Genomic DNA, 15,690 nt, shown 5'->3' on the forward strand with positions numbered 1-15,690 from the left:
CAATTTGTAAAGTCTTCTCTAGCATGAGATTTTCTCACACAGTAGATGCATAGTAAAATATGGTTAGCATAATAGGAGAGAAATGAAAGAGCCCTAAGTTATAAAAATACACATGTGCACACACGTATAAATGTTTATATAGGAAATTTTATTATCTTGTAGGTAGGAAAGGTATCCTGTAAATAAATATGATATATAGAAGTCTCAGATTCTCTTTCTTTATTTAATGATTTTTTTCATCGGTAGAGAAACAAATTCCATGGTGGAAGAATTTATGTTACTTGCCAATATCTCTGTTGCAAAAAAAATTCATGAAGAGTTTTCTGAACATGCTCTGCTTCGAAAACATCCTGCTCCTCCTCCATCAAATTATGAAATTCTTGTTAAGGCAGCTAAATCCAAGGTAAAGTCCTGTAGTTTAAAAAGTTATCTATACTTGTGTTGTGATCTATCCATTATACTGAACAATCTACTTAAATCTCCATAAAAATGTTCTTGTTTCTTAATGCAAAAATATACCAGTAGTTCTTAGTTTTTAATTACTGAAATATACTTCACAAAACACATTGTATACATTTAAGATGTACAACATATTAAATTGATTCATTTATGTAGAATTAAGTTATTTGCAGTACCCTAAACATAATATGCTCTTCCATATCTCTGTGCCGTTATACATGTTCTTCATGCCTGTGTTATTTCATGCCTCCTCTGAACTGCTTAACTTCAGAGACTTACAAATAATTTCTTTCTCTTTAACTCAGTTAAACCCCCTTTATATCATGTCCCTAAGAAGGAAGTCCACTTATTGCATACATCGAAAAAGGAAAAATATAGAAAGGGCAGCATTTCCTCAGCCACATATACTCCCACTGCCTCTAGTTAGTAGATTTTCATTTAAGCATAAATACCCTTAACCCTTGGGGTGACTATGGCTTTTACATTGATTTTCTATCACTTGTTCAGGTCTCATCTTTCCTGTCCAGAAAAGAGCTGGAAGGAGTTGTTTTGAATTATTCTAACAGGATGGCATTGGTTTCTGAATTTTTAGTAGTTTGTCTCTGGCCTTTAATTCTACTTTGAATGGAAGGAAAATGTCTGCAAAGAAAATCCAGACATACAGATCTGTTTTGATTTTTTTTTTCTACCCAGCAATGATTAGGAAGGCACAAATTGGTCTTTGAGAAACAGCACTACTGCTCCCACCATCCTTTCTTGAGAATGTTGATACGTCAGTATATTTAAATGCATTTAGAAAATGTTAAGCTTTGATGTTGCACAGAACAATTACTGCTTTTTATAAATTTACTAGAGGCCCGATACACGAAATTTGTACAAGAAGAGGTCTTCCTTCCCCTGGCTGCCAGCACCGGCTTCCCTCCGGTACCCGGGACCCGGCGCACCCAGGACCCGGACTTCCCTCCGGCTGCTATCAGGCAACCGGGACCTGGGCTTCCCTCTGGCCGCCAGCAGGCACCCAGGACCTGGGCTTCCCTCACAGCCCCAGCGTCATCCGGAAGGATGTCCGGGAGGACATCCGGTCTAATTAGCATATTACATTTTTTATAAATTTATTTTTAGTTTCCTAGGTGAAGGATAAAAGGTATAAACATGTATCTGATCAGAAACAAACACTTATCTGTTCAATTTGTTATATTATGGATACTTGATGGTACTGATTTTAAAATATAGTGCTCTTTCCCTCCTCTTTTTCACAGAATTTGGAAGTTAAAACTGATACTGCCAAGGCTTTGGCTGACTCTTTGGATCGGGCTGATTCTGCTACTTTCCCATATCTAAACACTCTGTTAAGAATATTAGCCACTCGCTGCATGATGCAAGCTGTGTACTTCTGCTCTGGAATGGATAATGATTTTCATCACTACGGCTTAGCATCCCCAATATACACACATTTTACTTCACCCATCAGAAGGTACTTTTTCTCTTTGAAATGAAAGGAAATAGAAAATAGTTAATTTTGACAAGACATTTTAATGCTAATGTCGCATAATTCTTGTTTCTCCTTTATATATCTAGATATGCGGACATCATTGTTCATCGGCTGTTGGCTGTGGCTATCGGGGCTGACTGTACTTATCCAGAGTTGACAGACAAACATAAGCTTGCAGATTTATGTAAAAATCTCAATTTTCGGCACAAAATGGCTCAATATGCCCAACGTGCATCAGTGGCTTTTCATACCCAGGTATTCCCTTCTCTTGATAATAGGAGAGATGAAGTTTTGTTTATTTTTAATTTATTTTCAGAATTGTTTTGTTCACTTAAAAATATTTAAGACAATTCTTAATAAGGTTGTATGTTATTTTATAGCTATTTTTCAAAAGCAAAGGAATAGTAAGTGAAGAGGCCTATATTCTTTTTGTGAAAAAAAATGCTATTGTGGTGTTAATTCCAAAATATGGATTAGAAGGCACAGTCTTTTTTGAAGAAAAGGACAAACCCAAGTCACGGCTTATTTATGATGATGAGGTATAGTATTTCTAATGTTTTTATTTATTTTTTTGATAGGTTACACATGGTACCTATAAAGGGTAAAATTATTTTTTGTACCCTGCAGAATTTAATTGTGCCAAACACTTATACTCAGTTTCTCAATATATTGTCCAGCATACACATGTTGGCCATGGTTTCTTTTATACCATGTAAAGTTTCCCTCTCTAAAGAAAACTTGAATTACACTTTTCCTTAGGTGCAGAGACAGATTAAAGTGAAGGAATAAATAAATGACTGCTTAGAGCTCAGCGAAGGGAATTTTTTAACTTGTTTCCAATGTCGCTTATCTGACACATTCCCTACTTCCCTAACCTTGGTAGAATTACAAAACAATAATCTCTGCCATCAGTACCTTTGTGTATTATTCTCTACAATTTGCTGGTGAGACTCCTGAGAGTAATGAATATATATTGGGACCATTTTTTTTATTCTTTATTTATATTGGGACCATCTTAATGAAAGGAGGAAGTATGGTAGCTTACATTTATGTGAGGTTACTAGATTAGTGTTTTGTTATATTGAACATGTTATTAAATATTGAAGTAAAATTTTTAATTAATATGAAAGGTAAACTATAAAGAAGTGGAAGAAATCCTAAAGTGTATAAAAGTAATTAAACATTGCAAAATGTCTCTTGTTTAGATACCTTCACTTAAAATAGAAAATACTGTGTTCCATATATTTGATAAAGTTAAAGTGAAAATCATGTTAGACTCGTCAAATCTTCAGCATCAGAAAATTCGAATGTCCCTGGTTGAACCACAGGTAAAACGAACTTATACTGCCTATGTTGTAATGGAATATACACTGAGTGGCCAGATTATTATGATCTCTGAACGCATAACTATCTGTTCACTCAGTGTGTGTGCGTGTGTGTGTGTGTGTGTGTGTGTGTGTGTGTGTATATGTATATATATATATATAATATATATTAATTAGAGACCTGGTGCATGGGTGGGGTCTGGCCAGCCTGGCCAGAGGGAGGGGACATGGGCAGTTGGCCGGCCTGCCTGCGGATCGAACTCCTGGTCGAGGGGACAATTTGCATATTAGCCTTTTATTATAATGGCCTAGAGGCCCGATGCATGAAATTCGTGCACGGGGGGGGGGGGGGTGTCCCTCAGCCCAGCCTGCACCCTCTCCAATCTGGGACCCCTCTCACAATCCAGGACTGCTGGCTCCCAACTGCTCGCCTGCCTGCCTTCCTGATTGCCCCTAACCGCTTCTGCCTGCCAGCCTGATCACCTCCTAACCACTCCCCTGCCAGCCTGATTGATGTCTAACTGCTCCCCGCCAGCCTGTTTGCCCCCAACTTCCCTCCTCTGCCAGCCTGGTCACCCCTAACTGCCCTCCCCTGCAGGCTTGATCGCCCCCAACTGCCCTCCCCTGCTGGCCATCTTGTGGTGGCCATCTTGTGTCCACATGGGGGCAGAATCTTTGACCACATGGGGGCAGCCATCTTGTATGTTGGAGTGATGGTCAATCTACATATTACTCTTTTATTAGATAGGATAGAGGCCTGGTGCACGGGTGGGGGCCAGCTGGTTTGCCCTGAAGTGTGTCCCAGATCAGGGTGGGGGTTCCCTTGGGGTGTGGGGTGGCCTGGGCAGGGGTCCTGTGGTGGTTTGCAGGCCGGCCATGCCCCCTGGCGACCCAAGCGGAGGCCCTGGTATCTGGGGTTTATCTTCCTTCTACAATTGAAACTTTGTAGACTGGAGCAGAGCCAAGTCTTCTGCTCCCTTCGTGGCAGCAGCCATTTCTGTTGGGCTTTATTTAACTTCTATAATTGAAACTATGTAGTCTTAAGTGGAGGCCTGGGCCGGACAGGGTGTGCGGAAAGCTTGGCTTCCTCCATTGCTGGGGAAACTCAAGCCTCCCTCCTGCTCTCTCCGTGGCCGCAGCCATCTTGGTTGGGGTTAATTTGCATACTCGCTCTTGATTGGCTAGTGGGCGTGGATGGTGGGTGTAGTGGAGTGGTTAATTTGCATATTACTCTTTTATTAGATAGGATATACACTGAGTGGCCAGATTATTATGCTCAGAGATCATAATAATCTGGCCACTCAGTGTATTTTGTGAAAGACAGATATAGTCATAAGTTATTTCTGTTTAGTGATAGAGGGAATTCTTTAAATGTGGAGGACAAATATTTGCATAGCAATTCCTATTTTCTCACTGATCTCCCTAGGCCATAAGGTCCTAGTTACTTAGGATTCTTCTGAGGTTGTTGGTACCAAAATCAGAGCTCTTTGAGATCTCTCGCCTAGCCAATTTTCAGTTTTATCAGTTTTGAAGTTGCATTTTTGAAGACAAGACATTGATTCTTAACTTTTGTTTTGCCCCAACACACCTGCTCTGATGCTGACAGTCATGGTGGCTCAGCTAGGATAATTGGACGTGTTAAACACACACTTCCCAAATGACTTATTTCTCATGTGTTAACATGTCTAACATTTTTGAACTACTGTTACCTTGTGTGTGAAATATATACTTTGTATGGAAAACCTTTTCCCCCCTCTATCCCTATATCCTTTTGAAATTGAAAGTAGCAGTCGGGAAAGGGGAAATGAGAATGAGATTTATTCCTTATTTTATACTTTTACTCAACCTAATTTTCCCCCATTTGTATTACTTTAGATACCAGGAATAAGTATTCCTACTGATACTTCAAACATGGACATCAGTGAACCAGAGAAAAAGAAGAAGAAGCTTGAAAAGTAGCTATAGCCAGCAAAAAAATTTCAAGGGTTGGTTTCCTTTTAAGAAAATTAAAAACAACAACAAAAAACTTGAGAAGACATTTCTTATCCTAAGAAGTGTGTGAAACAATTTATTATTTTTATAAAGTACATTTTAATTTTAAAAATTTACATTTTTATTGAACTGTTGTCTGTGTCTGTCCCATCATACTATTTTACTTCTGGACTGAACAAAGCTATTTATGCAGGAAAATTCAGTTGAATATCCATCACTTAAACAGTGAGGATAGCAAATTCAGGGATCTGTAAAGATCATTTAAAGGGAGCATTCATCCTCTCATTGAAGAGCAGATTAACTTTGCAAAAGTGATTTAACTATTTAATATTGATAGAAAAAAACTACCATTTCCCTATGGAGAAAAATAGAATGTTTTTAGAAGTAAAGAACAATCTATCTAAATCTTGAAAGCTGTATTGCTTAGTATGGCAGTGTTTGGATTTCAAGACAATTAAGATCTGTTGGGAATTCAGTAATCTATGCTGTCTTTAATTTACCTAACTTACATTATGTGCTGTTAGAAAGCCTCCTGCAGTTCCTAAATGATGCTTGAACAGCTATATGTGTTTGGGAGTTGGATATTGTAGGAAGGCAAGACTGGAAAAATAGTTGCTTCATACTAGGTCAGTGGTCGGCAAACTCATTAGTCAACAGAGCCGCAGTTTGCCGACCACTGTACTAGGTAATAAGAGTGTTCATCATTCTTGACCTTCACCTCAGATATCTCCCCCAAATAAGGTATTGGGAACCAAAGAAAGACTGAAGAGTATTTTAAATGTCACATCATGTTACTTATAAAATAAAAAGTAGGTAATGAATGGCTTTTAAACTATGTATCAGATTACATTGGAAAGGGGGGATTGTGTAAATAAATATTAAAGGGAACAAATTGAAGTTTTACAATTTGATGTGTCAGAGTGACTACTTCCCTTGTTAACCACAAAAATTAGTAATGATAAATTGGTGTTTTCAAAAATATTTTGAGATAGTTACCTTAAAACATTTTACTTGGCTTATTCAATCTCTAAAGTACCTACAATGTACCAGGCTTATCACCAGTTAACTGCCTGTGCCTTGAAGGAACTTGTGGCACAATGAGAGGATTGGCATATATGTCAGAGGTATACTAAGTGGGAATAATTACAGTGTGTACTTTTAAGCACTCAGAAATTGTTAAATGATTTGTTCCAGTGTCCTGTTACTGAGGAAAACATCCATTCACTGAGGCAGAAATTGTTTCAGTTGAAGGAAGATAGCTTTGAGTTGTCTTGGGTCCAAGTAATGGACAAAGACAAGAGCAGAAGTCAACAGCTTTATTGTAAAGGCCAGACATTTAAGGATCTGCTAGCGTGTAGTCTGTTACAACCTTAGTACTCAACTCTTCTGCTCTTAAAATGTGAAAGCAGCCATTGACTATGTAAACAAACGAGCATGGCTATGTTCCAACAAAACCCTATAGACACAAATTTAAATTTCATAATTTTCATGTGTCATCAAATATCCATTTGATTTCTCCCTCCCCAAACTACTTTAAAATTCTTGGCCAATGGACCATAGTTTACCTGCAATAGAGGAAAAGGGAGGCTTCTTGGTAAAGCAAGGAGGCTATAACTGACCTTATGTCCATCTTTCCAAGTTTGTTCTCTTACGTCTCATTTATGAGGAAGGCCTAATTCAGGCATTAGTCCCTATTGAGTAGTTCAAGATGTCCAGAAACCTTTTCAACCTTTCAAAGCCTTTGCCGTGGTTATCTAAAATGCTACTCGTGCCAGTTCTTATGCTAAGTAGCTTACTTGGAATATTTTACTTAAGAAGCCCTGTTAGGTAGGACTATTATCTCTTTAACAGATTAGAAGATTGAGGTTTTTGTGGCCTAGTTCAAGTAGTTAAGTGACAGAGGTGGTATTTGAATCCAAGTTATAGTCACTACTTTGTTCACTGTTTCTTCACTTGTGCTATTAAAAAAACTCACACAAAAACATAGCCAGGGAAGCTCCTACCCCTAGAATTTAGAACTCTTAAGAATAGCAATAGTCTTAAGTTGATATCAATTTAAAACCTATGTGATTAAGGACTCAACTTCCAAATGCAGTATCTTAGCAATGGACCTAGTGGCTAATGACTTTAATGGTTAGTGTGCTGGGTGACAGGAGGAGCTAAGTACTCAGTAAGAATATTTTTTGTTCCTGGGAGCATGTCCATGCAGCATCCACTTACTCTGCTGCCGTTTTTAATTTCCTCAAGAAATATTTTTTGGAAGGTTGTGATAAAAGGTGCAAAAAAAAAAAAATTAAGGCAAAATGACACAAAGTTACTAGGTCTTTATTTCCTAGGGCTGCACATGAATTATTACTCATTTATGAATCAGATAATTTTTAAAAGGCGATTTGTAAATGTGAGTATACATTCTCAAAAGGTAAAGAATATTCCCTGATATAGCCAGTCTACTTCCACTATGAATACAAATTTTTTACAAGTTAGTTAAATATATCTGCCCAGCTATTACTTCCTAGGTCTAAAGCCCTAACAGGAATGCCATTGTCACCCAGTTCCTACCGTTGATCCTGGTTCTACCATGTTCCTATTCCTCTCCCTAGCCAAATTGACTTGGGAAAGGATGTCTTTACCCTAGGGATGGAGAATATTCTGCGCATCCACATTTATCCACTAAAGAAAATAGTAATATATAATATGAAGATGCTGGTAGTTCTACCTTTCTAGTATTTACACTTTTTAAAGTAGTCACTAGGCCAGTTATCACTGGAACTAAGAATTTCTACAAAGAAATGAACAGAGTCCAAAAATGAGAAATTTTAGAAACCTGCCTAACCTCCTTCCTACCTCTTGGATAAATTTGTTTTGTATCTAAATCAGATTTACTTCTTTCACATAGGTTATAAATTTAAATTCATCTGTACTTGCATAGTTCCACATGTTCTCAGAACTAAGTGCAGTAAGTAAGGCTTACTAATAAGCAGTTCATTAACCCTGTAGTGATACCGTTGTAATTAGCTAGTTATTAATGACTAGAGACCCAGTGCATGAAAATTCGTGCACTAGGGGGGAGGGGGTCTCTCAGCCTGGCCTGCACCCTCTCACAGTGGATCCCTTGGGGGGAAATCCTACTGATGGCATAGGCCCGCTCCCCGGGGGAACAGGCCTAAGCTGGCAGTCAGCCCTGTGGCAGCCCAGGAGCCCTCGGGATGTCTGACTAAGGAGAGCAGGCCTAAGCTGTTAGTCGGACATCCTTAGCACTGCCGTGGAGGTGGGAAAGGTTCCTGCCACCGCCACTGCGCTGGCCAGCCATGAGCTGGCTTTTGGCTGAGCGGCGCTCCCCCTGTGGGAGAGCACTGACCATCAGGGGGCAGCTCCTGCGTTGAGCGTCTGCCCCCTGGGGTCAGTGCACGTCATAGCTACCGGTCGTTCTTGGTTCATCTGCCATTAGAGTCAATTTGCATATTACCCTTTTATTATATAAGATAGGAAAGGAGCCAAGGGAAGTCAAGACATTGTAGGCATGTCATTTGCACAGCTTTACCAGGAAGCTGCAGCTTTCACTCCCCAGAAACCACCAGCTTATTTCCTGCAAAACATTGGGGGAAGGGACTGGACAAAGAGAAGATAGCCGCATGTCCAGTAAAGTTGGGTGACACAGGGAAGGTGCTTATCTGTTCATTACACCTGGGAACAGAAATTAACCAGAATGGGTGTGGCCACTGCAAGTGCCTGAAAATTTGGGAATACATAATGGCCTAAACAGGAGTTCTCTCTCTTCTTGCTCTTGGCACATTCTCTTGGCTCCCCTGCATTCGCCTCTATGGCCCAGGGCCATGGGGAGCCCATATACAATGGACAGTGGGGAAATAAGCTAAGCTAGGCAGTTGCTGGGCTGCACCTAGCTCCATCATAGAAAGGACATTGACACTGGCTCTGATTTTAGCTCTACTGAAGTCCTAGCTACACTTCTTTTATGACTGGACTAAGGGAAAGGGGACTTAGGAAACCCAAGGGTGTAATTCCACGGAAATAAAGCTTTCTATCGTATCTCATCCTCCTGTGGGGGCCTCTGGGAATTCTTACTCCAGCAGTACCCCAAGAACCCCACTTCCACAAGCACCAGGAGAGACGAGGCCTTCCCTCCTCCCCGTTATGAGAGTAGGATAGAGCAGTCAACGTTCTTAAGTTTTTTATTGTAAACACGTCACTCAAGGTTAGTACAAAAATATTTATTGACAAAAAATAAACTTGTACTTCAGCAACTTGTTGAAAGCTCCAGGTGCTTTTCTGATGTTCTAGGTCACTAAATTAAGTCCTTGATTTGTCACATTGAGGAGGGAAAGAAAAAAAGCTATGCTTGTTAGTTGAAGCAATTTTCCCCAATAATGATCATAAATAATAAGCGAGAAAAAAAATAAGCAAGGAGCTATTCAACGATAGTCTTTGGTTCTGAGAGAGGTGCTCTGTGGACTGCTGCATTGAGGATTTGCTGCTTTCATCCAACACCTCTGTGTCTTATGGTCTTGCTGTGAATGAAGAAAATACCTTATTTTCAGTTTAAATAGGACTGTTTGAGGATGCAGCTATTAAGAGAACTTTTAAAAACCCAAATGTAGATTCTAAAGGGACAGTGAAGATAGGGTTTTTTACTAATCAATATTTAGTATCAAAAAGTACTTCCTGTATCTCATTTTTAAACGGACTACAATCCCATTGTAGTTGTGGCTCCATGTTAAGTCTTAACTCTCATTTGGAAAGTTCTCTTCAGTAGCACACTTGCTGATATTTACTGTGTTTATTAAACTGGCATACAAAAATTTAAAGATTCTCCTGATAATGCCTGAAATTACGATGGGTTTCTTCAAATGTGAACATACAGTTACAACCATCCTATCTAGAAGGTTCAGTAAATGTCATCAAGGGTATATTTTTGTATAAATTGTAAGTACTTAGAATATATGATACATGTTCTCATTTAGCATCCAAAATCTATATAGGCTTTTGAATTTGAAGAGCCTTTACCTTTGAATGTTCTTAATTTGATGCATAGTCTCTCAATTGTACTATTTCCCTCTCATAATAAAAATTCTTTTTTACATATGGCTTTAAGACAATATTAGAGGCAAAAACCTCTGAGTTTCCTCCTCTTTGGCACCTTCTACTCCTATTCCCAATTAGTTTTAAGGAACTGATTTCAAGGACCAATTCCAAAGTAGGACTAATTCTCCCTTTCCAACCTCTTCTTTAACACTAACAAGCAGAGTTAGGAAAACGAAGTGTTTCCATTTAAAAATCATCTTCACCTGCTATTAAATGACCTGAAGGATTAGGTATAAACATGATAGTCAACAAAATTTTAAGCAAAATAGAGGAGAAAAAGTAGAAAAAAGTCGCATTTAGTGAAAACTTAGGACCTACAACCACATTAAGCTTTCTGTTTTTTTCCATACCTTTATATTAAAAACTTGAGGTCTGGTCTCGACTTCCAAAGTTTGTGCATCGTTTTCTTTGTAGTAACTTTCTGCCCCAACCGTATCTATAATATTGCTTCCATAATTCTGTGTATTATAGCCACTATCCATCTGACAGGAATGAGGAAGGGGAAAAACACACATTAAGAATAACATTGCAAACTAATTCACTTATCCACAAAATTTACTTTGAGGAGCTTTTATGTTTAAGTAAATTTATTTAAAAATATTTAAGTGAATAGTTACACTATCACAACTGTAATAGTTGATCATAGTGAATGAAACCTAAAAGTAATATATAAACATAAAAGATAGTTCTACATAGAACTGGTTCTCCAAAGTAGTCACTTTACTATTTTGCAATTTTCTTTAGAATCAGTGAATACGCCACTAAACATGCTTTCCTGTTACCTTGTGATTACACTCAGTAGACGAAAGTGAGGATTACAATCAATTTCACCTCCAACTCATTTACCAAGCTTGTCTCCAAATGGCTTGGTTGCATCTCTAAATACAATCTACTTTTATGAGTATTTAAACTTCAGTTTTGGTACATATATTTTTATTGAGTGCCTAAAAAAATGCGAGGGCTTCTATATGGCACTCCATATCATACCATTCTTATTTTCTCCTTACTACAACCCTCTTACAGATGAGGAAGCTAAGACTCAGAAAGGTTAACTTTCACAATGTCAGGGAAAATGAGGTAATAAAGACAGGCTCCCAAGTTCCTGTCTACTACACACACTGCATTTACCTGCTGAGCACCAAACAACACAAAACCCCACAAGGATTCACCTTGCACTTAAGCCCGTTTTTGCAAATTAGGATCAGAGGGAAGGGAAAAGTGGGTACTTTCACCCCCATCACAAGCATTAGACTACCTGAGAAAGTGCATTCTATCTTAAGAAAAATGTTTCCAGTTTTCAGGGATGGATGTGTATGTGTTCACTACGGAGTCACGTTCCATTTGAACAAAACCCTTGTGATGTGTAAAATAAAAATCTTGTACTACATCCCAGGGGAAACACCCTGTTCTGCTATCTTCTGCATCTATTTGGTCAAAAATGTAATTATCAGATTGCCACCAGAGACTCTGCCAATAACTCTTCCTTTTATTCATCAGTGCCAAGTAAATAGCTTATAAACTAAAAACTGAATACATAACTGAATATATGAAGGAAAAAGTTAATTGTCCAGTAGAGAGCAACTACGGCACACCAGAGTTTGTCCCACCCTGGAGGAAGGATTAATGATACCCATAAGATGGTGGCTGACCACTGCTCTCATCAAGACTTCTGCTACTGTCATGCCTACTATGCATCAACTAGATCACACAGATCATCTCCTTACTCACCAGACAAAAAGGTAGGCATCAGCATCATCTTAAAGCTCAGAAGATGAGGTGCTCAAAAAAGGTTAACAAGTCATGCTCTACTCATTGTCAAGTGGATCTTGCCTTAAGATCCCACCGGCCATAAATAACTTCCGTTCAAATTTAGTTCTGATTGTAATATTTATATTCTTCCAGTTGGACTGTGCTGCCTATACATGGTGTCTCTACTACCAGTCATGCTACACATTGTTACTAAATTTATTTTTCTCCCACATAAATCAGATGTGGTTTTCTATAAACCTTCAAGGCTCATAACTAACAATAGTTGTGGCTTACCAAGTGTTCCTTGAAATCTGGCCTCAGCACTCTAGCCCTTTCCTCCTCATTCTCATCATTGTCTGTCCCTCTTGCTTGCTTGCTACCTTTCAGGGAGGACTCAGTCTCTCATTACTTATTGAAAACTAATGCTCACATTAAACACAATGATCACAGCATTATCCTATAATCCTACTACCATCCCCATCGATATATATATATAAAGAAGTAATATGCAAATTAGCGGGGATGTCATAACAGTCACGACCAGCTCAGGAAGAGGTTGTACTTGCAGATGGGAGGGAGGGGACTGCTTGCGCTGTGAGGCAAGTCATGGATGGCACAACCCCGGAGTGGAGAGGCAGGGGGGGCGTGCCCAAGCTGCTGCCGCCTGGCCCCAGCAGCCCCGGGAGTGGAGAGGCAAGATGGCGTGCCCAGGCCACCAGCCCCAGAAGCCCCGGGAGCAGGAGCCGAGAGGCAGGGGGGTGTGCCCAGGCTGCCACTGCCGCCAAGCCCCAGCAGGCCCACCTCTGCATGTGAGCTGTAGAGGAAACATCTTTTCTGACCGCTCATTGGCTAAGCTCTCGCAGTGTTCTTGATAACTTGGGGAATAAGAATCCAAGAAGGTGATCTAGGGTTTTTCCACCACACTCCTGGAGGGAAAAACGAAGGTCCACTGCTGGAGGGGCTAAGAAATGTCATACCCTGCCCTAGCCAGTTTGGCTCAGTGGATAGAGCCTCGGCCTGTGAACCACAGGGTCCGGGTTCGATTGTGATCAAGGTCATGTACCTAGGTTGCAGGCTCCTCCCTGGCCGGGGCTCAGCTCAGGATTCATGCAGGAGGCAACCGATCAAAGTGTCCCTCTCACATTGATGTTTCTCTCTATCTTACCCTCTCTCTTCTACACTCTCTAAAAATCAATGGAAGAATATCCTCAAGTGAGAATAAAAAAGAAAGAAAAAGAAATGTCATATCCTATGAAAGACACATCTTGAAAACGCCTAAAGAAAGTTGTCATTTTTTTTGTGGTGAAGGGACTGGAGTCTGTGTTGATGAAAACACCTTGGCGGCCAGCAGTGGCAGCAGCAACGGGGTGATGGGGGTGGCGCCTTACCCTGATCAGCCCACAGAGGGAGGCCAGACTGCGGTTTAGGCCCGCTACCCACTCCAGTAGGACATCCCCTGAGGGCTCCTGGACTGTGAGAGGAGGTAGGGTGGGCTGAGGGACTCCCCCCCACAGTGCACAAATTTCATGCACCAGGCCTCTAGTCCTATATAATAAAAGCCTAATATGCAAATTGTCCCCTCAACCAGGAGTTCAACTGGGAGTTTAGTTTTTTAAATAAGAGGGAACAAGCTCAAAGAAGTTACTTTCTGAAATTGACAGAATAGCTGGGAAAGAAACTGAAATCTGCCATCTGGGTTCCCCAAGCTCATGTTCCCCATGTTCTTTAAAGTCATGTGAACTCTCCCAGCCCCTAGCTCCAAATACTTGCAGTCACACCCATCCTTGCTCTCTGCCCTCTTCCTATAAAAGTGGAAGGTTTACCTCTGCTAATCCTGCTACCAGAGCTCTAGATTCTATCCCATCTTATGCTTCAGCTCCCTCATATATAAAATGATCACTGTTTTACAGATGACATCTATTACATCTGCTGTAAATTATCATGAGGAATAGATTCTGACCATAAAATACTTGAAAAGGACACATAACCGATACCTATTATTAATTATCCTGCCAATTCCTAGTTTTCTTTGTTCTTTTCACTCTTACCATCTCTCATTCATATAAATATGCTAGTTTCTCCCATCTAAAGTAAAAGTGACAAAAAAGAAAAACTACAAAAATGTAGTTTTGGAGTGTAATATTCTCCCTAGCTATCATAACTCTAAGGTCTTCACAGAAGTTATCGACACATATTTTTCATTACCTTCCTTCCATTTACCTTTTACCTCCGACCTTGAGGTTGCTTACTCACCAAATTACTTTTATTAATCCAACAGCCACTTTTCAAGCCTTACAACCCTTGCTTTTGTTTTGAAGGTACAGGTATACCTCAGAAATATTGCAGGTTTGGTTCCAGACCACTGCATAAAAGTGAGTATCACAATAAAGCGATTGTCATCTTTTTGCTGATAGAGGGTCTGGCCTTCAATTTGTAAAAAAATGCAATATCTGAGAAACACAATAAAATGAAGTAGGACCTACTAAGTATTCTTTCCTCCATAAAATATTCCATCACACTTTGCTTTCCTAGAATCCCCCACTTACTCTCTGGCTGGTCTTCAGTCTCTTTCAGGGGCTCTGCTTCCTTTATCCATTCCCTCAATTTTTTCTCAGGATTCTAAACCTTGGCCCATTGTTCTCACTTTATATGTCCTTCTGGTTGAACTTATATATGCACTCATTAGGCTTTCATTCCACAAATATTTAATGAGCAGCTATTACATGCCAAGTTACATGCCAAGTTTTTTTTTTGTTTTGTTTTGTTTTTAGTAACTTCTGGGATAAAGAGAAACACATGATTACTGGATTAATAGTCTGATTGCAAAGAATGCAAAATGTCCATGGAATTAGGAAAGCACATTATGAGACATGGGTCGGCTAGTGTGACCAGGGAAGGCTATTCTGATGACATGACCGTTAAGTTGTAAATTAAAAAATAAATAGGAGTTAAGTAGGTAAAGTGAGATAGGAACAAATTCTATATTGCATGCAAAGGTTCTTCAACAAGAAGGAACATGACTATTCAAAACTCTGGAAAGCCACTGGGACTGAAACAAAGAGACTGAAGGAAACAAAATGAGGCTGGAAAATAAGGCCAAGGCCAGACCATGCACCGCTCTGCTAGCCATGCCATACATTTTAAAAACAATACCAAAACTAAACAACTCCCTCTTTCCCCCCGCCGCCCCAATTCAGAAGGATTATTATATAAAATTGAGGAAACTTCCCAAAAGTTAGAAAATGAGATAAAAAATATAATGAAAAATTTTTCAAAAATTGAAGAATCAATAGGAGTTCCAGAGATAACAGTGACAATAACAGAGAAGAAATCTAAGATATTACAAGAAAAAAGCCAATAAGTGAAGGGCATGAATTTACCATTAAGAGCCCTCTGAGTACCTAGGATAACTGATGAAAAGAAACCCACACCAAAAAATCACTAGAATTTCAGAACACTGGACAAAGTAAAGATCCTATGTTCTAGGGGGTGGTGGGAGGGGGTGGGGGTTGAAAAGATATACTAGTATACAAAAGATAAAAGCATTACAGTGGTTTCAGATCTCTCACCAGC

General features: G+C 39.6%; 2 protein-coding genes across 4 annotated transcripts in view; one reads left to right on the forward strand and one right to left on the reverse strand.

Moving 5' to 3' along the window:
* Nucleotides 1–7,548, forward strand: part of DIS3 (DIS3 homolog, exosome endoribonuclease and 3'-5' exoribonuclease) — a 44,939-nt gene extending 37,391 nt beyond the window's left edge. For all 3 annotated transcript variants that reach the window (XM_080658610.1, XM_080658612.1, XM_080658611.1), the window contains 6 exons: nucleotides 247–403; nucleotides 1,719–1,933; nucleotides 2,038–2,206; nucleotides 2,332–2,490; nucleotides 3,157–3,279; nucleotides 5,152–7,548. In XM_080658610.1, coding sequence (XP_080514736.1) covers nucleotides 247–403; nucleotides 1,719–1,933; nucleotides 2,038–2,206; nucleotides 2,332–2,490; nucleotides 3,157–3,279; nucleotides 5,152–5,235 — 907 coding nt within the window. In that variant the 3' untranslated portion in view covers nucleotides 5,236–7,548. The remainder of the gene's footprint in view (nucleotides 1–246; nucleotides 404–1,718; nucleotides 1,934–2,037; nucleotides 2,207–2,331; nucleotides 2,491–3,156; nucleotides 3,280–5,151) is intronic.
* A 1,893-nt stretch (nucleotides 7,549–9,441) lies between these two features.
* BORA (BORA aurora kinase A activator) overlaps nucleotides 9,442–15,690 on the reverse strand; it is a 35,643-nt gene continuing 29,394 nt past the window's right edge. The window contains exons 11-12 of the mRNA XM_080662743.1: nucleotides 10,719–10,850; nucleotides 9,442–9,794 (exon numbers count right to left, since the gene is read on the reverse strand). Of these exons, the coding sequence (XP_080518869.1) occupies nucleotides 9,699–9,794; nucleotides 10,719–10,850 (228 nt within the window). The 3' untranslated portion in view covers nucleotides 9,442–9,698. The remainder of the gene's footprint in view (nucleotides 9,795–10,718; nucleotides 10,851–15,690) is intronic.

This window comes from Plecotus auritus (assembly GCF_963455305.1).
Source record: "Plecotus auritus genome assembly, chromosome: 3".
Taxonomy (NCBI): Eukaryota; Metazoa; Chordata; class Mammalia; order Chiroptera; family Vespertilionidae; genus Plecotus; species Plecotus auritus.